Source organism: Mandrillus leucophaeus, unplaced genomic scaffold (assembly GCF_000951045.1).
Source record: "Mandrillus leucophaeus isolate KB7577 unplaced genomic scaffold, Mleu.le_1.0 Scaffold624, whole genome shotgun sequence".
Lineage (NCBI taxonomy): Eukaryota > Metazoa > Chordata > Mammalia > Primates > Cercopithecidae > Mandrillus > Mandrillus leucophaeus.
In genome coordinates this window covers 558,004-580,786 of record NW_012106742.1, presented here as the reverse complement: position 1 = coordinate 580,786, position 22,783 = coordinate 558,004, and the positions used below count along the sequence as shown (strand labels likewise).

The following is a 22,783-nucleotide window of genomic DNA, read 5'->3' as shown; positions in this document are numbered from 1 at the left end:
CTAATTTTTGTATTTTTAGTAGAGAAGGTTTCACCATATTGGCCAGGCTGGTCTTTTTTTTTTTTTTTTTTTGAGACGGAGTCTCGCTCTGTCGCCCAGGCTGGAGTGCAGTGGCCAGATCTCAGCTCACTGCAAGCCTCTGCCTCCCGGGTTCACGCCATTCTCCTGCCTCAGCCTCCCGAGTAGCTGGGACTACAGGCGCTCGCCACCTCGCCTGGCTAGTTTTTTGTATTTTTTAGTAGAGACGGGGTTTCACCATGTTAGCCAGGATGGTCTCGATCTCCTGACCTCGTGATCCGCCCGTCTCAGCCTCCCAAAGTGCTGGGATTACAGGCTTGAGCCACCGCGCCCGGCCTAGGCTGGTCTTGAATTCCTGATATTGTGATCCGCTCACCTCAACCTCCCAGAGTGCTGGGATTACAGGTGTGAACCACGGCACCGGGACTTTTTTTGAGACAGTCTCGTTCCATTGCCCAGGCTGGAGTGCAGTGGTGCAATCATGGCTCACTGTGGCTTCGACCTCCTGGGCTCAAGCAATACTCCCTCCTCAGCCTCCTGAGTAGCTGGAAACACAGGCACGTGCCACCACATCTGGCTATTTTTTTTTATTTTTATTTTTTGTAGAGATGGGGGTCTCACTATGTTGCTCAGGCTGGTCTCGAACCCTTGGGCTTAAGCAGTCCTCTGCCTAGGCCTCCCAAAGTGCTAGGATTATAGGCATGAGCCAGATAGCCAGCTGCTCCTTCACTTCTTTTTTCTTTTTTTTTTTTTAGATGGAGTCTCACTCTCTTGTCACCCAGGCTGGAGTGCAGTGGCACGATCTCGGCTCACTGCAACCTCTGCCTCCCGGGTTCAAGCGATTCTCCTGCCTCAGCCTCACAAGTAGCTGGGACTACAGGCGCCCGCTACCATGCCTGGCTAATTTTTTCTGTATTTTTAGTAGAGACAGGGTTTCACTATGTTGGCCAGGCTGGTCTCAAACTCCTGACCTTCTGATCTGCCTGCCTCGGCCTCCCAAAGTTCTGGGATTACAGGCATGAGCCACTGCACCCGGCCTGCCCCTTAACTTTTTAAATCCTCCCCCATATGTGTCTCCCAGGCCACTCTTTGCTTCTTTTGCATAGGCAGTATAGCTTGGCATTAGAAGAACAGGCTTTAACACTGGATAGATCTGGGTTTCAGTGCTGGCTCTGTCACTGACTGCGTGGCCTTGTGCAAATTATTTTAATTTTCAGAGTTATAGTTCCTTATGCTGTATGTAAAAAGGGAGATAATGCCTAATTCATTGGGTTGCTGTGGGGATTAAATAAAGCACTTAGCAGCAAGTAGCACAAAATGTCCGATAAATGGTAACCCATAATGATGTTTTCTTGCTCCTATGATAGTTTTTTTCCTTAATTCCTTTCCATTACCTGGGCTCCCCCTACCTCCAACCAGACTCCCTCACCAACTCCTTCTATTTTTCTATTCTTCTTTCCTCTGTTCCTTTGAACCCACAGAATGCCCCATCCCCTCTGCCTTGATCCCTGACCTTGGCCTCTTCCCCCAGGGCTTGTCAGTGCCAGGCTGGCTCCAGTATTGGCAGGTTGGCCCCCTACAGAGCCCATCTCTTCTGATCCTCTCTGTGTATTCTGTCTGCTCTCATAACATCACCCCATCACACCCATTCAGCCCCTCTTCCCTCTGTGGCGGATGCTATACCCAGCTCCTCTGGCTCAGAGGGGCTCATTCCTGTTTGAAATGGCTGCATAGTAGATATTTCCAGGAGAGCTAAACAGCTTTCATCAAAGGCCCTCTGATGTTTCTGCCTAGGTATGCCATACAAAGTCTCCTTCCAAGACAGCTGCTCCTCCCCTGCCTCCACATTCCCAGTCTGCCTCTCTGTTCCTCTAGTGCCCCAAACATTAAAGTCCTTTCATTCCTGCTAGTCTCTTTCCCAGCCTCTCTTCCTCCAGCTTCTGGTTCTTGAGTATGGGTAACTTTCTCAGAGAAAGGAACTAGAACTTGAGGGGTTAAGGGTAAGAAGGGAGAGCAAGAAAGTACAAATTACATACATATCCCCTTTAGGAGCCAAAAAGGAACAAAGACATAAGACAACATCACAGGTGCCTACCTTGGGGCCTGTATATGCCCATTTGTTAGTCTTCCCCTGAAAGGCAAGAGCCACACAACAGGAATTGACTGGGGCTTGGGACAAGCTATTGATCTGGATCAAGGACACTGTGGAGTTGGTATATGCTGGGGGTTGGGGTGGGTGTCTGGAATGGGAACAAGGACACATGGAACAGGCCTGGGGGCTGAAGCAGAGCGTCCTTCTCCCACCCCCACACTTCCACTCAAGCCCCCCAGCCCCCAATGCAACTATAACTTGGGCTCTTTTCTGCCACAGTGGAGAGAAGCATCTGCCTGCCACATGACACTCAACAGATCTGATTCTCTCCGAAACAGAAATCCCCCATATGGGAATCCGGCTGGATTCCTGTGAGGGAAAACCCTTGGAGAAGCCAGACTGGAGTTCTGGTAAAAAGCCCTAGAAGAGAAGAGGACTCCTGTGGACTGCAGGCTGCTTCCTGGCAGAAGTTTCCTCTCTTACCCTCAACCTAAAGCCTTAGTTTCATTTCTGCCGGGCAAGGTGGGGAACTCTAAGTCTTCTCTTCTGGAGCCCACGATGGAGCCTGCCAGGGAGATAAGTTATTCTTCTGTTCTGGACATCTAAGGGTGACTTTAACGAGGATGCCTGGAGGACATGGGAGAAGGTGAGAAGCGTTAAGTTGGCAGAAAGGGGGAGCTAAGCATCTGCAGCACTTAAGAGCAGGACAGTGCCAGGATGGTGCCTCCTGAACGGACCTCAGTAGTCTTGTGGGGGTGATCTGGGAAGGTTAGGAGTTCTGTTGGAAAGGTAAAGCAGGATGTACAAGTCCTCTGCCCCCACCCCGGAAAGCCTCAGGGCAGCTGGAATGGCATTGAAGAGAGCAGGTGGCAATTTTGATGAGGAGCTGCTGACATAGCTGATCCTCTGGGCGCTGGGGCCGTGACATCAGGGGGAGAAGCTCTGTGTGGGAGCTCTAGGGAATGATAGTTGCCCGGATGTGGAGCCCTGCCAGGTATTCTTCCTGGTTTAGGCCAACGTGATCCAGCAAAGGCCAGGCGCTGGCAGAGGAGGAGCTGAGGCAGGGATGACACGTAGGGCGATAAGTAAGAACTGGCTGTATTGGGAGGTGAAGAGCAGGGGCCAGTACCCTTCCTCAAGGAGGTGGCTCTCCATCTAGACATGATTGGTGCCTGGTTTCTGCGCTATTCTTTCTTTGCAACTGGGAGGAAGGCAGATGACCCCCAAAGCTCTCCTGCCTGCTTCTGTGTGATATGTTTGATATTGGGTTGTTTAATTAGGAACCAACTAAATGTCAAACATATTCTTACAGCAGCTGGTGATTCAGCACCACCCTCTTTCATACTTCAATCTCTGGGGCTCCTGTCTCTTTTACTGAATCTCTTCTCCAGGACCCCCCCCGAAAAGTCCAGTAGCTGCAACCTATGTGGATTTCAATCTTAACCTAAGAGGGCTGGTGTGGGAGTGGGAGAGAGTTGGAATTTGAGGATCAAATCTTTCTATTTCTTGTCCCCTTATGCTAGAAGGGACATATCTCTTTTCTTTATCTCTTCTTGTCCTCGTATTTTTCTCCCCCTTATTCACCTGCCCACCCCACCCCCATTTTCTACTCCTTCCTCTCCCTGTTCCCTAACCCCTTCCCTGGCTAATCTCCAGGGAAAGGAGACTTGGTTTCTCCTCTCTCTGTCAAGAGTCAGCTGATGGTCTATCTGCCTATCTACCTCTAGTGACTGGAAGCTCTTGAGAGTGGACTCCAGCTCTGCTCTACCCACTGGTCTGGTGGGTGTCTCAGTTCTCCCATTGCTGGGGCTTGGCATTAACTCTCACTATCCTTGACATAAATGACTAACTAGAGCCATTTATATTTGTCCAATATATCTGGTCACCTTGAACAGTGCCCCCCTCTCCCTGGGCATATTTTCAGGTGCATGGTGCCAGTGGACTGGTATCCTTGCCACCTGTTAGTAACAAGGCTCCCAATGGAAGAATAAACATGGCCTGGCACTAAACTGGGAAGAATAGAGCTGATAATGATGATTATGATGATGTGGTGAGCGGCAGTGTTGGGGAGAATTAAGAAGGGAGAAGACAAAGGGAAGAAGAGGAGAGAGTACAATAGTTCTATTTTAAGATTACTGTGGGAAAACAGAGGGCATTATCCTGTCTGGACTGTTCTGACCCTCCCCTGTTTCTCTCCCCACCTCACTTGAAGCTCTGGGATAGATCTTGGAGATTCCAACCCCACCCTCTTACTCTACTCTTGTGGCTCTTAGTGGGGAGGAAAAAAGTCTCTCTGCCAATTGGAGACTCTCAAAATAGCACAGCAATTTGATCTGGGGATCTGGGAGAATTGTCAAGGATCATCTGTGACCTCCCTTCTTCCCTGTTGCCCAAGCTCCTTGAATACCAGAAATCGAAAGCTAAAACTCAGCTAATGGAGTTTGACCAGCATTCAACACGGTCTGGGGGAGAGTGAAAGGGGAAGCTGAAAGGCAACCAGGACCCTCTGGATGTAAACTGCCAACCTAGAATTGCCGAAGTACCCTTCTCTATTTTAATGTTCTTCCCTGCCCTCTTCCTGCTCTTTTAAAACATCCATAGAGCTGCCCAGAATGAGTGGAAAGTTTTAGGGTCAGGGAGAACCTCTTCCCTCCCCCACTTTCCATTGTCTAAAATCAGCCTCAGCTGTTCCTAGATATTTTTTTGCTGGTGATGTCAGTTCATCAAAGCGTCTCACCCTGTGTTCCCCCAGGAGAACAATGATGGGGTGGAGGGAGCTGCAAAGACCATATTAGGAACAAAAGGTGGAGCTATGAGCACAGATAAAGACTCAAGTCTGGAGACCTCCTGGTCACTCAGGCAGCAGCCCCTTCTTTCTTGCCCCAGTCTCCAGTTCTCCAGTGTTCACAGGTGAGCCTACCAACAGCCACTGCTCATGATGGAGGCCATCAAGAAAAAGATGCAGATGCTGAAGTTAGATAAGGAGAATGCTCTGGATCGGGCAGAGCAAGCTGAAGCTGAGCAGAAGCAGGCAGAAGAAAGAAGTAAACAGGTAGGCACTAGCATCGGTCTCTCTCATCTGCTAATGAACAAGACTGTGAAATGGAAGGGAGTTGTCATGGGAAAGACAGTGACTACTGGTGTCACCTCCATTTTGGGGTGGGATGGACTCCCCAGCCTCACTGGAGGAGCAGAGGACATCTAACATATCTGTCTCAGACTGCCTTTGTGACCTTGGGAAAGTCAGTGGCCTCTTCTGAGCCACAGTATGTCTGCTGAATTTAAGTAGAAATGGATCATGTTTTGGAAGAACCCTTGACTTCTAGAGGAAAAGGTAAGAGTTCTAGAGGGAAAGAGCATCTCTTTTCACTCAAATAGCATCACGGGCATCTACACTTTAGATATTTACCATCCAAAGGTCTTGGATGAAAACCCAGGATGGCTTGGTCATCTTAGGATCAGAGATTACACGGTCACAGGCCAAGCTACAGCATAACTCCTGAGGCAGTGGGCTGGAAGTGGCTGGGGAGAAAGTGTGTCTCGCTAGGGATGGTAACATGGAGGTTACACTCAGGGCTCCAAGAGCCCAGGGTCCAACCCTGCATTGTTGTGTTTGTGTGTTTTTGTGTGTGACTCTCTGGGCTCCTATAGCTGGAGGATGAGCTGGCAGCCATGCAGAAGAAACTGAAAGGGACAGAGGATGAGCTGGACAAGTATTCAGAAGCTTTGAAGGATGCCCAGGAGAAGCTGGAACTGGCAGAGAAGAAGGCTGCTGATGTGAGTATTAGAGAGATGGAGGATGGGTTTAATCTACACATATAGATCTTTATGTTAATGTATGATGAAATTCCAAACACGCTTGTGGGTTCATGGAACACAGACATATATACTCATGTACATTTTTGCATATAACCACATGCTGGTATTTTCTCATAATGGCAGGTATTTTCTTTCCTAAAGACATCTCCAACACATTAAAAGAAAAGTTTTTTTTTTTTTTAAATACATGTAAAAGTCTCATTTATCTCCTCTCACCAGCCCAGGAATTTAATTATCTTTCCCAGGACATGGACAGAGAGGGGACTCGAAGTTCAGAATGCTGTCACTTATCCTACCTCCTCCCCCATGCTACATTCTTAGCTTTTATGTCCAAGTCTTGGCATGTGGATATGTGTATTAATAGGGAACCTCTCATCTCTCAACTGTCCAACAAAACCAGCTCGGATTTCACAATGGGAAATGGAGGTCACACTGACCTGGCCCTATATGGGTTTATTTATCTTGGCCAATGTGGGCATTTGCCTTTATGCCATGGAGATGCCATACGAAGCACTGCTCATAGGGCAGCAGAGAGATCCTTACAGTGACAGACTATAATAGAAACTAAGAAGGAACCTTAGAGGGTAAAGGTTATCACCACCAGACTTCACTCTATACCATGAGTAATTACTCAGCTTGTCTAGGGCTGAATTTTCCCATTCTAAAATAAAATAAATTCTCTTTTCCATGTCATATTATCCCGTCATCACCTACTTTCCTTCATCTTCAACCTTGAAGTTTGCCGCAAAGATAAATGAAAGAGTAAATTGAAAAGTTTTTTAGAAGAAAAGTACCATAAGAATCTTACCAACAACAACAAAAATGTTCCAGTATTGGTGGAAACAAGTCTCTCAGTGAACTGAGTTAGTAGGAAAAAAGAAGCATGTAATATTTAAAATCATATTTGGGCTGGGCGTGGTGGCTCACGCCTCTAATCCCAGCACTTTGGGAGGCCGAGGCGGGTGGATCGCCTGAGGTCAGGAGTTTGAGACCAGCCTGGCCAACATGGCGAAACCCTGTCTCTACTAAAAATACAAAAATTAGCCAGGTGTGGTGGCGGGTGCCTGTAATCTCAGCTACTCAGGAGGCTGAGGCAGGAGAATCGCTTGAACCCAGGAGGCGGAGGTTGCAGTGAGCTGAGATCGTGCCACTGCACTCCAGCCTGGGCAACAGAGAGAGACTCCATCTCAAAAAATAAATCAATAAAATAAAATCACATTTGGTTTTGGAAAATAGCTAGAAGGACAGACAGAATGAACCATTCGTAAATGCTTTTAGATCCTCATATTTGGTCTCTCTGCCATTAGATTTCTTTTCTTTCTTTCTTTTTTTTGAGACGGAGTTTCACTCTTGTTGCCCAGGCTGTAGTGCAATGGTGCTATCTCGGCTCACTGCCACTTCCACCTCCCAGGTTGAAGTGATTCTCCTATCTCAGCCTACTGAGTAACTGGGATTACAGGCAAGCGCCACCACACCTGGCTGGCTAATTTTCGTATTTTTAGTAGAGACGGGGTTTCATCATATTGGTCAGGCTTGTCTCAGACTCCTGACCTCAGGTGATCCGCCTGCCTCAGCCTCCCAAAGTGCTGGGATTACAGGCGTGAGCCACCCCACGCAGCCAGGTTTCTTTTTATTCTTGTTGTTGAGATGGAGTCTCGCTCTGTTGCCCAGGCTGGAGTGCAGTGGCGCAATCTTGGCTCACTGCAACCTCTGCCTCCTGGATTCAAGCCATTCTCCTGCCTCAGCCTTCCGAGTAGCTGGGATTACAGGTGCGTGCCACCATACCCAACTAATTTTTCTATTTTTTTTAGTAAAGACAGGGTTTCGCCATGTTGGCCAGGCTGGTCTCGAACTCCTAACCTGAAGTGATCTGCCTGCCTCGGTGTCCCAAACTGCTGGGATTACAGGAGTGAGCCACTGCGCCCAGCCTAAGCCACTGTGCCTGAGCTTTTTTTTTTTTTTTTTTTTTTCTTTAAGTATTTAAGTACTTTTTTTTTAATTGGCATACCCATGCAACACGTTTTTTTTTTTTTTTTTTTTTGAGATAGAGTCTTGCTCTATCACCGAGGCTGGAGTGCAGTGGCAAGATCTCGGCTCTGAGGAAGTGATTATCCTGCCTCAGTCTCCTGAGTAGCTGGGATTACAGGCATCCACCACCATGCCCGGGTAATTTTTTGTATTTTTTAGTAGAGACAGGGTTTCACCATGTTGGCCAGGCTGGTCTCCAACTCCTGACCTCAAGTGATCCACCCACCTCAGCCTCTCAAAATGCTGGTATTAGGGGTGTGAGCCATCATGCCTGGCCTCTGCCATTAGGTTTCTGATCTTCTGTTTTGTTTTCCGTCACTTTCAGTGGCCAGGAAAAGTGGAGGGAATTGAATATATTATGCCAGAGGTTAGAAACACAAACTGGATAATATACATCATTTAAACTCATTGTTTCCAAAAATTAAGGCCACCACAAACTATAGGTTTTTTTGTTTTTATTTTTGTTTTTTTTTGAGACAGAGTCTCGCTCTGTCGCCCAGGCTGGAGTGCAGTGGTGCCATCTCAGCTCACTGCAAGCTCCACCTCCCAGGTTCACAGCATTCTCCTGCCTCAGCCTCCCAAGTAGCTGGGACTACAGGCACCCGCCACCACGCCTGGCTAAATTTTTGTATTTTTAGTAGAGACGGGGTTTCACCGTGTTAGCCAGAATGGTCTCGATCTCCTGACCTTGTGATCTGCCCACCTTGGTCTCCCAAAGTGCTGGGATTACAGGCGTGAGCCACTGCACCTGGCCAGGCCACCACAAACTATTAATTCTCCCTTCTTGTGCTCAGTGTGGTGGCTCAGACCTGTAATTCTAGCACTTTGCTTTGAGAGGCCAGGGCAGGAGAATCGCCTGAGGCCAGGAGTTCAAGACCGGCCTGGGGAACATAGTTAGGCCCTATCCTTACAAAAAGTTTAAAAATTAGCCAGGTGTGGTGGCACGTGCCTGTAGTCCTGGGTACTCAGGAGGCTGAGATGGGAGGATCGCTTGAAGCTAGGAGTTCAAGCTTGCAGTGAACTATGATAATGCCACTGCGCTCCAGCCTAGGTGACAGAGCAATACCCTGTCTCTATTTAAAATAATAAAAATTCCCCCTTCTTGGAAAACTCAAAAAACAAAACAAAACAAAACAAAAAACAGCCCTACCAAATCTATAGCTTACCCCCGGGCTTTGGGCAAGTGGATGGCCTGCTGGAGTTGTATAGCCTAGGTTCCTGGTATATTTGAATGGATCTGTTTCTAACATATGGGCATGAAGATAGAAGTTTTCACAAACTAGCACAATGTCAGGTTAATAACAGTTTTGTGATAAATTGGGTAACATCAATCTGGGTCTGTTCTTAGGCTGAAACAGCTAGTATGTGGGCTTGAGGAGGTGTTTCCAGGACCAAGAGAAAGAACAAACAAGTCTAACCTGAGATCATGAGAAGGAGAATGACACAGAGTCTCTATGCAATACATCAAAATCATTAGGAATATAAAAGGATTTCCTGGGGATGAATTCTGTCTATCTTAATCTGTTTTACACATGTACATACACATACACACACATAGCATCCCTCACCTAGATATGGTCTACTCAGTATATTCATTTGAAAGAAACTTCTTCATATTTACATAGGAATCCACCAAAACCCATTTAAGTATGTAAAGTGAGGGTTAAAAATACTCATTCAACCCCTCTTCCCTTCATTAGCTTTCCCAAGTCAGAAAGTACCCTCAGAGATATACATAAGAACAAGAAACAGGAGAGGAAGGTTATGGCCAGGAGCAAGCAAGAAGAAAGGTTTCTTTCCTCAAAGCTAGAGTCAGCAAACTACCACCTGTGGGTTAAATCTTGCAACAGCCTGGTTTTGTAAATAAAGTTTTATTGGAACACAGTCATGCTCATTCATGAACATGTTATCTGCTGGCTTTCTTTTCTCTCTGGCCACAAGACCATAAAAGTTCGATGACCCCTGCCTCAAAGGGTCAAAGAAGGAAATTACAGTGTTTATAGGAATTGGGAGAGGTGCTGAATAAGGAGCAACAAGGTTAAAAGCAGAAAACAAAGGTAAGAGTCATCAGCAGCCTAATATATGCATCTTTGGAGGGAATATACTCTGTCCAATACAAAGGAAGTTAACAGCTCAGCTTTTGTCCTTGAGGTTAATAAATAAGTAAACAGAGCATATTATCTTGATGTAGATATAAGGGGTAGAGAAGGAGGAGGGAGTCAATAACTACATGTTTACACAAGCAGTTCAGGTTATCTGACAAGCCTTTCTGAAAAGTGCAGGATTTACTAGGGCTGCTTGAATAAAGAAAGGGCAAGCGTATGGCAAGGCGAGTCCAGACTTTTGTTTTTTTCCTCCCTAAGTTTGTCTAACTTTGTTTTCTAAGTTGTGGTAAAATACACATACATAAAACTTACCATTTTAACCATTTTAAAATGTCTAATTCAGTAGTAGCATATTCACATTGTTGTGCAACCACATCTAAGATCATTTTAATCCAATATGAAATCAGATGCTGTTCAGGGAGAAACAAAGGGAAAGAGAAGTGCATTGTTAGGACATAGAGTCATAACATCGTTTTTTAGGGACAGGTGGTGGGAAGGATGGGGACAGAAGGGACAACGATGGACATATACACCTGTTGATATACTGTATTGCTGGTTACTAGGAAAACAATAGCACTGGGCCCCTTGCTGGCTATCCATTGTGCTTCTAAAGGCTATCATGAGTCAGTCCATCTGTTTCCCTGGATCAAGAGGAGATTATCTGCTCAAATCTACCAGTCTCAGGAATGCAGTGGTGCTCTCAACACCCTTTTGGTTTGGCTAGGATGAGGTCTTCTGCTTCTTTACCAGGGCACAGGGAGGTACAATAGTGCCCCCTGCTGAGCAGCACCCAGAGGACAAAGTGTCACTTCAGCCACATCTTGATCAGACTTCTCCAAAGCAAGTTAGAAAAATTCTTAGGCCATCAGGGTAGAGTTTATTAAGTGTCAGAACCCTGATCTTCCTTCCTAATTTCTGGGGGAAAAATCAGTGTGCAGGTTACTCTATTGAGAAAATTATTATCTATCCAAGTTGTTTCTTCTGAATAGTCTCATTGCTCGGTATTTCCAAAAGGTGATAGGAAGACAGAGGCTCTGGAGGGAGCATTCTCAGAACTAGACATTGAGGGTAGCAACTGTCTTGCCTACTATTCCTTTCAGGGATTAGGACTCTTCGTTATAAGTCCTGTTCCATGTCCTAATTTTCTAGGAGAAAAGAGAGCTACCCCAGAGGAAAAAATTTATCACGATTACCTACTGGGAAAGTGGAAGGAATACAAAGAAATAAGAGGGAAGATAACATTCTCAAGTCTCTTTACTATTGTGCTTCCAGAAATCCTGCATGGCAGTGCCAGTAGGGAAAGTTTCTTTTATTTTTATTTTTATTTTTTTGAGACTGTGTCTCACTCTGTCACCCAGGCTGGAGTGCAGTGGCACGATCTCAGCTCACTGCAACCTCTGCTGCCTGGGTTCAAGCAATTCTCCTGCCTTAGCCTCCCAAGTAGCTGAGATTACAGGTTCCTGCCACCGTACCTGGCTAATTTATTATTATTATTTATTTTTATTATTTTTATTTTTTTTCTTTTGTGGTTTTTAGTAGGGACAGGGTTTCACCATCTTGGCCAGGCTGGTCTTGAACTCCTGACCATGTGATCCACCTGCCTCGGACTCCCAAAGTGCTGGGATTATCGGCGTAGGCCACTGCACCTGGTCTGTTTTGCCTTTTTTTTTTTTTTTTGATACAGAATCTCACTCTGTCACCCAGGCTGGAGTACAGTGGCGCCATCTCAGCTCACTGCAACCTCTGCCTCCCAGGTTCAAGCAATTCTTTTGCTTCAGCCTCCCTGAGTAGCTGGAACTACAGGTGGGCACCACCATGCCCGGCTAATTTTTGTATTTTTAGTGGAGACGGGGTTTTGCCATGTTGGCCAGGCTGGTCTCAAACTCCTGACCTCAGGTGATCTACCTGCTGCAGCCTCCCAAAGTGCTGCGATTACAGGCATGACCTATCACATCTGGCCAAGGGGAAGTTTCTAACTCACCAACAGTTCCTTGGGGTACTTAGTATAGTGGCAGTGAAATTGGTGAAAGTTGTAACAGAATGGAGGCTCGATTCTACAGTACAGTTTACAGGCACTCATGTCTGGCTGTTGCATGAAGGATCTAGTAACAGTCATCTGTTTTTTATTTTTTTGAGACAGGCTCTCAATTTGTCACCCAGACCGGAGGCAGTGGTGCAATCTCGGCTCACTGCAACCTCTGCCTTCCCGGCTCAAGAAATCTTCCCACCTCAGCCTCCCGAGTAGCTGGGACTACAGAAGTACTGCCACCAGGCCTGGCTAATTTTTTAATTGTTTGTAGAGACGAGGTCTCACTATATTGCCCAGGCTGGTCTCAAACTCTGGGCTGAAGTGATCTTCTCGCCTTGGCCTCCCAAAATATTGGGATTACAGCCATGAGTCACCCGTGTCGGCTGACAGTGGTCTGTAATAGAGGATTTCTTCCTGATAAAATGGGGGCATATCTTTCTTATCTACAAAAGGAATTTAAGTGATGATTAATTAATTTATTTTTAGAAATGAGGTCTTGCTATATTGCCCAGGCTGGTTTTGAACTCCTGGTCTCAAGCCATCTCCCATCTCGGCCTCCCAAAGTCCTAGGCTTACAGTCATGAGGTACCACACTCAGCTGATGATTAAATTACCAAGTCCTGAATCATTCCAAGGTTTGGAGGGGCTGGAAGGTTGGTTAATTTGGTGCATAATGACACTCAAAAGTAACAGGGACCTGTAATCCCAGCACTTCGGGAGGCCGAGGCAGGTGGATCACGAGGTCAGGAGATCGAGACCATCCTGGCTAACACGGTGAAACTCTGTCTCTACTAAAACTACAACAAAATTAGCCGGACGTGGTGGAGGGCGCTACTTGGTAGGGTGAGGCAGGAGAATCGCTTGAACCCGGGAGGGGGAGCTTACAGTGAGCCGAGATCGCGCCACTGCACTCCAACCTGGGCGACAGAGGAGACTCCGTCCCAAAAAATAAAAACCAAAACAAAAATAATAAAAGAACAGGGAGCCCGATGGGGCGGCGTGCACCTGTAGTCCCAGCTACTCCGGAGGCTAAGGTAGGAGGCTCGCTTGAGCCCAGGAGTTCGAAGCTGTAGTGAGTTGTGATCTCGCCACCGCCTGCACTCCAGCAACAGAGCGAGATCTTGTCTCAAAAAAATAAATAAATAAATAAAAAAGGGAAAAGTCTGTTCCAAATAGCACTTAAGTTCATACCATGCCAAATAGAATGAGAATTTGTGCCAACTTGCCACATTCCTTCCACTCCAACAGTTCCATTCATTGACTTCCAGGAGACGGGAGAGAGAACCTACCTACCTGAGTTGACTTTGAAAGGAGACTGAGTGGGGCTTTTTGAACCCTGAGGCCCAGAAAGTCTTTTAGACTTTTCTTAGAACTTGGTTTTGGAGTTTGTCGTGGGGTGAGTGGAAGCAGAGACTTGTAGGATGTTTATATGGTGGAGCAAATACAGTGAGCGGTGAGGGGTATCGGTATTGGGGGAGTGAGGGGCCAACTGCGGGAGTGGGGGCCAACTGAGGGAGTGTAAGGTCAGCGGACTACCTGCAAAGGGCCCAACCATTGTGGGCAGCCAGCCTGGCGGGAAAGGCTAGACCACGAAGCGCCGCCCAGTTACCATGGTAACATTCCCTCGTCCCAACCCCGTCCCAGTTTACTGGCCCAAGGTAAGGCCGGGAGCAGTAGCCCGGGGCAACTGGGAGGATCTACTCCCTGCCGCGGCTCTCCCTCCAGTGGACTGCCTTCCCGCCTGCCTGGCGGTGGGAGGGCGCGGCAGAGGGACGTCACATCCGGGCGGGTTGGTAAGTTCCGGTATTTCAGGGCGTAGCAGGCGGAAGTAAGGGTGAGAGGAGGCTGCAACGCCGAGCGGAGGAGGCAGGAACCGGAGCGCGAGCAGTAGCTGGGTGGGCACCATGGCTGGGATCACCACCATCGAGGCGGTGAAGCGCAAGATCCAGGTTCTGCAGCAGCAGGCAGATGATGCAGAGGAGCGAGCTGAGCGCCTCCAACGAGAAGTTGAGGGAGAAAGGCGGGCTCGGGAACAGGTACGGAGATAGCGAGGCTCATGAGGGAGGGTCAGGCGCTGGAGTAGCCGGCAAGCGGAATAAGGTCCCTTTTGCCGTGGAGCACGGTCCTCTGAGGGCCAGCCTGCTCGGAGATGAAGTTGGGAGCGCGGAGGATGGGTGGGGCTCAGCTCCAGTAGGACAGCAAGCGGACGAGGGGGAAACTGAGTGCTCGGTCGAGCAGGCTTGACCTTTGAAGGAATTGAGGCACAGGGTTTGGGGTGTGGCCTTCCTCCTCTTTTTTTTTTCTCCACCTCATTCATTCAGTCCCTCTGATCCGGGCGCGGCCGGGGGAGGGGCTCAGCGGCTTCTCCCTCCCCCACTTCCCCCTGGAGGGTGGGAGAACTTTGCTCTTGCTTGAGGTTTCCTGCTCAAGGGGTTACAGTGGGTGGGTGCTTTTCTGTTCGGGGAGAGGAAGTACTGAGCCTCCTGTGAAATGGTGAGGGCTGTGGGGTGGGAACCGCCGGAAAGACCCCGGCCTGCCTGCTGGCAGCTTTTCCGCTCCCTCCTCTTGCTCAGGAAATGAGGCAGCAGTTGGCTGAGAGGAAGCGCGGTGCCCTCCCTCCCTGGAGGAGCTCGAGGCCACAGGACCGCCTCTCAACCTCTGGCCAGGGGCCCTTCCTCTTATGGGGTGCTCTTGCAGCTGCTACACCCACTCAATCTACGTGAAACGGCAGGGGAGGGGATAGTACTTCTCTCAACATTAGTGCAAATATAGGAGCCAATCAAACTTGCCTGGCCCTACCCACAATGACCTGGAAGTGTGATCAGTGCAAGCCGAACTGGTTAAGAACATTTCTTCCGAGCAGAGCTGATAAGCGAGTGTATGGCAGAGAATTACATGGCGTGCCAGTCTCAAGGTTTCTGATTGACTTGGGCAATTTGGTGGAGACAGAATAATGAATTCCAGGTGACTCTAGTGGAATATTTGTTCAACTGAAAGTGGGAACATAAAATGTTGGTGGAATGAACGGTGATTCTGGTGATTTTTTTCTTTTTTGTTTTTTTGAGACAGAGTCTCACTCTGTCGCCCAGGCTGGAGTGCAATGGCGTGATCACGGCCCATTGCAACCTCCGCCTCCCTGGTTCAAGTGATTCTCCTGCCTCAGCCTCCTGAGTAGCTGGGATTACAGGAGCGTGCCACCACGTCCAGCTAATTTTTTGTATTTTTAGTAGAGACGGGGGTTTCGCCATGTTGGCGAGGCTGGTCTCGAACTCCTGACCTCAGGTGATCCACCCACCTCTGCCTCCCAAAGTGCTGGGTTTACAGGTGTGATCCACCGTGCCCAGCCTATTCTAGTGATTTCTTTAAACGACTTTCTGATTAAAAGAGGTTGATTAGTTTTAGTGTAAGCCATAAGATTTTCCAGGGTCGGCAGAGCTTGCAGTGAGCTGAGATCACGCCACTGCACCTGGGCGACAGAGCAAGACTGTTTCAATTAAAAAAAAAAAAGATTTTCCAGGGTCTAGGGTGTTGTCTAATAGATGGAGCTGATACGAGTTGAGGTTTTAGAGGATCTTGAGAGAGTAAAGTAACTGTTGCCAAAATTTAAGATCCAGTGAAAGAACTCATGTGGTTTATTCTTTGTTCTTTCCTTTGGTAAGTTTTTATTTTTGTTTTTCTTTTTGGCTGCTCCTCTGGGAAATAACTGAGAATGTTTTTGGGAGGGAGGGGGTGGATTTCAGAAAAGCATGGTAATTGGTGGACATCTGCCCTCTAGGTTAAATACTTAAAGATTGTTGAAATACTCACTTATTTTTATAACTGGGCATGGAGATGCTGGGATGGGAGCTTGTCTTCCTCAGTCACCTTTTTCTAGGTAGATTTTTTTCTTCTGTTCAGTTTGCCAGCAACTTCTCATTATCTATTCAAGTGAGATGGACTGGCTGGGTGACTTTATGGCCAATGGTACTTTCTCATCTCCTTTCTTCTGGAGACCAGATAGCTTTAAAGAGGAAGACAGGCTAGCCAGAGGAACTGGCCATGTGTTGAGCTGCAGAGTCTTAGGCTCAGTATTTAAATATGGACATTCTAGGAGTAGTTCTAAGGTGGGTGGTTCCTGCCCCCCATGCCCCCCCTCTTTTTTTTTTTTTTTTTTTCAGATGGAGACTTGCTCTGCTGTCCAGCCTGGAATGCAGTTGCATGATCTCTGCTCACTGCAACCTCCGCCTCCCAGGCTCAGGTGATTCTCCTGCCTCAGCCTCCTGAGTAGCTGGGATTACAGGCATCCACCACTACACCCAGCTAATTTTTTTTTTAGTAGAGATGGGTTTCACCATGTTGGCCAGGCTGGTTTCGAACTCCTGACCTCAAGTGATCTGCCTGCCTCAGCCTCCCAAAGTGGTGAGATTACAGGCATGAACCACTGCACTCGGCCTGGGGTGATGTTTCTTAAGCTACTCTCACTCAGAGCCTGCCAAATTTGCTTATTGAGCTGAGGTCTAGTGAGGAAGTCCTCAGAATGGGGAAGTAGGGTAATAGTTAAATATTGATGAAATCATTACTTCTACTCCCCAGCCTGAAGAAGCTTAATCTTTTGACTTTCTGCTCTGCTGAATTTTGAACCCCTACTGAGGAGGAGACACCTGTGGGATGGGAGGAGGGTTGTTTGGTCTACCTGTTATCCTCTTAAGGCGTTCTGCTGGAATGTGGGTTTTGCAGACTCCTCCCTCCTCTGGAGCTGGAAACTGCACTCTCTGATGGCATCTCATGCTGTTAGTGGGACTGTCACTTAATTATTTTCCTGGTTACTTTGTGTGAACATCCAAGCCACCCTTATTGGGAAGCTACATGAGTCCAAAACTGAGACACTGGTGTTCTAGGATCCATCTTTCTTTTCTGCTCTTGGCCTGGAATTGGTCTTTTATAGTGTAGCACCTTGTCAAATTTACTTTCAGTTCTGCGTTTCCTTTGTACTTCTGTCTAAATGGGAAACAGATGGCAACATAATGTTTAAATGCAGTCTTTTTCCTTATCTCTTTTTTGTGTGTGTGTGTGGTAGTGGTGGTAAAAATACATATAAAATTTACCATTGTAACCATTTATAAATGTACAGTTCCCTTTATCTGTTTTTAATACCTCTTTCCTAATTGTCCCTGATATTTTTCTCTTTTTAATTTTTTTCTAGTCTAAAAAACTTAAGAGGCTGGATGCAGTGGCTCACACCTGTAATCCCAGCGCTTTGGGAGGCCAAGGCGGGTGGATCTGAGGTCCACCTGTGGATCTGATGAAACCCCATCTCTACTAAAAATACAAAAAATTAGCCGGGCATGGTGGCGCATGCCTGTAATCCAGCTACTTGGGAGGCTGAGGCACAATAATAGCTTCAACCCTGGAGGCGGAGGTGGCAGTGAGCCGGGATCGGATCACTGTACTCCAGCCTGGGCGAGTATCGGCATTGGGGGAGTGAGGGGTCAACTGCAGGCGTGTAAGGTCAGCAGACTACCTCTGCCTCAAAAAGAGAAAAAAAAATTAATAATAAAAACCTTAAGAGTACTACCGAGGAAGTGGGCTTTGAACAGCAGTTTTGATTCTGGCCTTAATCCTAAATTCCTAGTCTCTAGAGAGGTTAGAATGTTTGACTGTTGTGTGGTTCCCTTCTATTTGTGGGTCTGGTGGACTAAGCAACAGGCTTTATCATGTTTCTTTGGTTGCTTTGCTTTCCTTTTTTTTCCCCGGGTACTAGAACACACACTCACAGGGGAGAGGCAGATAGCCTTTTACCCCTGCTTAGGCTCCGCCTTTGTTTACTGTGGGGCAGATAGCTCTACTCCCTTCCAGCTTGCCTCCCCTTTGGTGAAGTTTAAATTCCCCAAGGACACGGTATCTCCCTGGTTAATGCATTTGTGAGCACAGGGAACTCAAGTAGTCCTTTACTCACAGGGCTGAAGCCTAACTTTCTAATACTCTTTCATTTGAATTTTCATCTGTGGCTTTTATCTAATAAGAGAAACCCCAGTGTGGCAGAAAGCCAGATTTAGGCTAATCCCCTTCTGTCCTTGGCCCTGTTCTGCCTGAGAGTACCATCCCACTGTCAGTTTCTTTACTGAAGGGGTTGACATATTTGGGAAATCTCTTTGGAGTGGAGGATAGCTGAAGCTGTTGTCAGCCATCTTATAATGTGACTGAATTACTGCTGCATGCCACTCCTCCCCCAATCCCCTACCCAGGATCTTTGCTTCCTGGGCAGTGGAGAATCCTATTATTACCTGAAGGGAAGGACCACAGAATACTGTATATCCTCCAAGCTGGGCAGAGATAGGTCAGCTGAAACATCAAAACCACATCTGGAGGGGCATGCTAAAACCTAAGATGATTAGGAAAGTGCAGAGCTTAATGTTTCCCAGGGCCACAGGTAGCCTGGTCAACAAAAAGTAGGCCTGTTCAATCTCTTGGTACCCCTTGGTATTATTTGACCTGACAGGGACAGGCACTGTGCATAGACTCATGAGGGAAAAGTCAGCTTGTCTTCCTTGTTCCTTTAAACAAAGTATCAAATCTTGATTCTGCAGGCTTTTGTTTCATTGTAAAGAGAACTGATCCTCTGTGCTAGCAGAAAAGAGAAAGGCAAGGTCCCATTCCCTCCCACCCCACCCCCGAGGGGTTCTCTGAAACTTTGCTAGGCCTCCCATCTCGGGTTCTGCTTTTGATACAGGCTTGTTCATGTGTGCATGCTCTTAGGAGGGCACCAAGATGTGTTTCCACCCCCTCCCTTTTCAGCCTTGCTAAGAATTCTATTGTAAATGCTGATTTGTGGGAGAAACTGCCTGAGCCAGCTTGCTGTCATGGCAACTGTACACCCCCGCCCCAGAGCCTGTTATCTTCTACTCCAGTTTGGGTAACTACTGGTGAGCTGGATGATGCCTTACATTTCATGAGCTTCCTCTAAATCTAGTTGTATTTTTCGTCTGAGGTGGGTAAGTCATTTTACTAGCAGTGTCTCATAGTTCTTGCCTGATAGCCTTCACTTGTGGCCTTGTTGGGTTTGTAAGGATAAATGTGTGTTGTTACAGAGGACATCTGTTTTTCTGGAAGAGGCAGAAGCAGAGAATACTTGTCTTTGTGGTGTTTTGAATAGTGTAGTTAGAAGCACAAATGGTTTGTTAGTAATTTCAGCTTATGTTGACTTCTCGATTTTCTTTGCCTGGTGGCTAGATTAGCCCCAGCCCTCTGCTTCCCTTCCTAGTCTCTTCAGCCTCTCATGTTTGTATGTGGAAGTTTTTGTGCCAATCCTGATTGTTAAAAAGGAGTCTTTTGGTCTATATTCTTCCTCATCAGAGCTAGTGGCCCAGGCTGTATCTATAGCTGCCCCAACTCCTGCCTGCCAGGAAGAAATCAGGGTAATAGAATTCAGGCACAATCTGGGCTATAGAAGAGAGATCGTGTTTACCAGGCACTTGGATAAGCATCTGAACTGGGTGGTGTAAGGGGCATATTAAATTCTCGTATATTGTTGCAGTCGGGGTACCTCCCACCAGTAAAGGTAGTGGGGAAACAGTCATGGAAAGAGATTTTCCTACCATTAGAATTTATCCATCCACCTACAGGCTGCCTCCTTCTTTCCTTGTTTCTTATTCCATTGCTAGGGAAACCCATCCAGGATGGGTTTACTTGGACTCTAGCCTATACTTCATTGTGAGATGGAGGCCAGGGGGAAGATTGCCATAAGCTGTATTAGAGGGTGAAGCTAAGGGGATGGCTGGAGGAATAGAAAGGAGACAATTCAGAAATTTGGAGGAATGGTAGTGGGTGTGGTGGAAATGTTCTTTCTTTTTTGTTATGCTATCAAAACAGATAATTTTAGCCAGAAGCAGCTCCTTGTAGCCAACTTAAAAAAGGAGTAGGGGGGCACAAGTTTAAGGGATGGTGAGTAGGCATCCCAACAATGTTCCATTCTTTTGCTTTCCAGTCTGGAAGGCTATTCTGGAAGACGTTCCCTTGGCTAGTTATTTTTCTGATATATTAGGGTAAAGTGATCATAGGAATAACAGTTTGAGTTAAGCAGCAATTAATAGGTAATCCAGGATTCCCTCTTTTTTTTTTTTTTTTTTGAAATCGAGTGTCACTCTGTTGCCCAGGCTGGAGTATAGTGGCAGGATCTCAGCTCACTACAATCTCCGCCTCCCGGGTTCAAGCGATTCTCTTGCCTTAGCCTCCCGAGTAGCTGAGACTACAGGTGCCCGCCACCAAGCCTGGCTAATTTTTGTATTTTTTTTAAATTAGAAATGGGGTTTCACCGTATTGGCCAGGCTGGTCTCGAACTCCTGACCTCGTGATCCACCCGCCCCAGCTGCCCAAAGTGCTGGGATTACAGGCGTGAGCCACTACCCTCTTTAAGAAACCTTGCTTATTTATTTATTTATTCTGCTTTATGAGACACTTAGACGGTTACTGAGGATGAGATATGCCTCCGAGCCAGAACTCAGGCAGAAGGAACACTTCATTGACTTTCTTTTCTGACTGCAGTGTGTTTAGGAATTTGAACTGAGTCCAGGAAGTGGGTGGTACTAACTCACTGGGCTGGGCAAGGAACTGAGTTTTAAACCACTCTTCCTGTGGAACATATGGGAGTTCGTTGATGGGAAAGGGAGGAAATATAAATATATATATATATATATATACACACACATATATATAAAGTTATGTCTGCTAGATCTTTTAACAGCTGAGCTAAGACAAGTTCTACCCTGCGAGACTCTGGCTTTTTCATGGTAGTCAACCCCGATCTTAATGTCGTAGTTACTTCTTTTCACCATGCCTCTGCTTCCCTTGTCCATTCTTTCCTTCAAATGCAGGCTGAGGCTGAGGTGGCCTCCTTGAACCGTAGGATCCAGCTGGTTGAAGAGGAGCTGGACCGTGCTCAGGAGCGGCTGGCCACTGCCCTGCAAAAACTGGAAGAAGCAGAAAAAGCTGCTGATGAGAGTGAGAGGTGTGTAGTGAAGCCTGATGGAGTGTGGATTTTAAAAGACATTCATAATAGTTCCGATCAAGATTTCCTTATAGACTGTTTTTCAAATAGCAGTTCTGGCTGCGTGTGGTGGCTCACACCTGTAATCCTTGCACTTTGGGAGGCTGAGGCAGGAGGGTGGCTCGAGCCCAGGAAATTGGGGCTGCAGTGAGCTGTGATTGTGCCACCGCACTCCTGGGTGACAGAGCAAGACCCTGTCTCAATCAATCAAGAAAAATAAAATACTAACTCTATCATACAGGATCTCCTTTCTTTCTTTTTTTTTTTTTTTTTGAGACAGAGTCTCGCTCTGTCGCCCAGGCTGGAATGCAGTGGCGCGATCTCGGCTCACTGCAAGCTCCGCCTCCAGGGTTCACGCCATTCTCCTGCCTCAGCCTCCCGAGTAGCTGGTACTACAGGCGCCCGCCGCCACGCCCGGCTAATTTTTTGCATTTTTAGTAGAGATGGGGTTTCACGAAATTAGTCAGGATGGTCTCAATCTCCTGACCTCGTGATCCTCCCGCCTCGGCCTCCCAAAGTGCTGGGATTACAGGTGTGAGCCACCATGCCCGGCCCAGGATCTCCTTTCTATTCTGCATGTTCTGTTCCTTTGAAGACAGTAAGGGTAACTTAGATGTTGTGACCCTTTTGTAATTGGTATTTCCCTACAAATTGGCCCAATGATCCTTAAAATGGGATCACCAGTATGACTTCCACTTTCTGGATCATAAATTTCTATTTGTGAGATTAATTTCTCTAAAACAGAGGTTCTCTAAGTAAGGTCTCAGACCAGCAGCATCAGCAATACTTGAGAACTTGGTAAAAATTCACATTCTCAGCTCCTATCCTGATCTACTGAATGAGAAACTTTGGATGTGGGGCCTGGCAATCTGTTTTTAGTAAGCCTTCTCAACCCTGGTTGCATTATTAGAATCTTAGGTGGGGTAGGGGGGAAATCACTGGGGAATTTAAAACTGTGGATGCTTAGATCTCATCCCAGTTCCATTAGAATCAATTGCAAGAGGGGTCTGGGCATTGATGTTTTTAAAGTTCCCCAGCTAATTTTAATGTGTTCCTAGGGTTGAGAACCATGGCCCTTGAACCAAATCATAACTCATCTTTTTGAAAATAGCCAGTTGTCTCCTTGCCTGCCACATGTGAGTTAAACTAGAACAGAGGTGCGTGACAACTCAGGGTTTTCAAAATAAATAGTGCCCTGCAAAGGGTACGTTACTACTGTGCAGCTGTGAAAATGAAAGAGGCATGTATGTGTATACTATTAGAGTAGCGTGCAAATTATAGAAAGTGAGGGCTCGGGTGCAGTGGCTCACACCTGTAATCCCACCGCTTTGGGAGGCTGAGGTGGACGATCACTTGAGGCCAGGAGTTCAGGACCACCCCGGCCAACACAGCAAAATCCAGTCTTTACTAAAAGTACAAAAATTAGCTGGGCATGGTGGGGGCGCGCCTGGAATCCCAGCTACTCAGGAGGCTGAGGCACAAGAAACACTAGAACCCAAGAGGCGGAGGTTGCAGTGAGCCTCCCTTTTTTTTTTTTTTCCCTCAAAAAAAAAAAGAAGAAAGTGAGGATAGCTGCATGCTAAATACCAGGAAAAAAAAAAAAAGAGTATGGAAAGTTGCAGAACCGTGTAGTATATGATTATTTTGGGGAAGCTGGGATGGGATTTTTT

At 47.0% G+C, this 22,783-nt stretch overlaps 1 protein-coding gene across 12 annotated transcripts in view; it reads left to right on the top strand.

Annotated features, from left to right (window-relative positions):
- Window positions 1-4,852: 4,852 nt before the first annotated feature.
- Window positions 4,853-22,783, top strand: part of TPM3 (tropomyosin 3) — a 47,320-nt gene continuing 29,389 nt past the window's right edge. For 4 of the 12 annotated variants that reach the window (XM_012000315.1, XM_012000319.1, XM_012000316.1 and 1 more), the window contains exons 1-2: window positions 13,866-14,127; window positions 20,941-21,074. In XM_012000315.1, the coding sequence (XP_011855705.1) occupies window positions 13,996-14,127; window positions 20,941-21,074 (266 nt within the window). In that variant the 5' untranslated portion in view covers window positions 13,866-13,995. Of the gene's footprint in view, window positions 5,163-5,761; window positions 5,888-13,865; window positions 14,128-18,956; window positions 19,063-20,940; window positions 21,075-22,783 lie in introns of those variants that run through there. The other 8 variants (XM_012000312.1, XM_012000313.1, XM_012000314.1 and 5 more) reach the window with 5 other exon arrangements.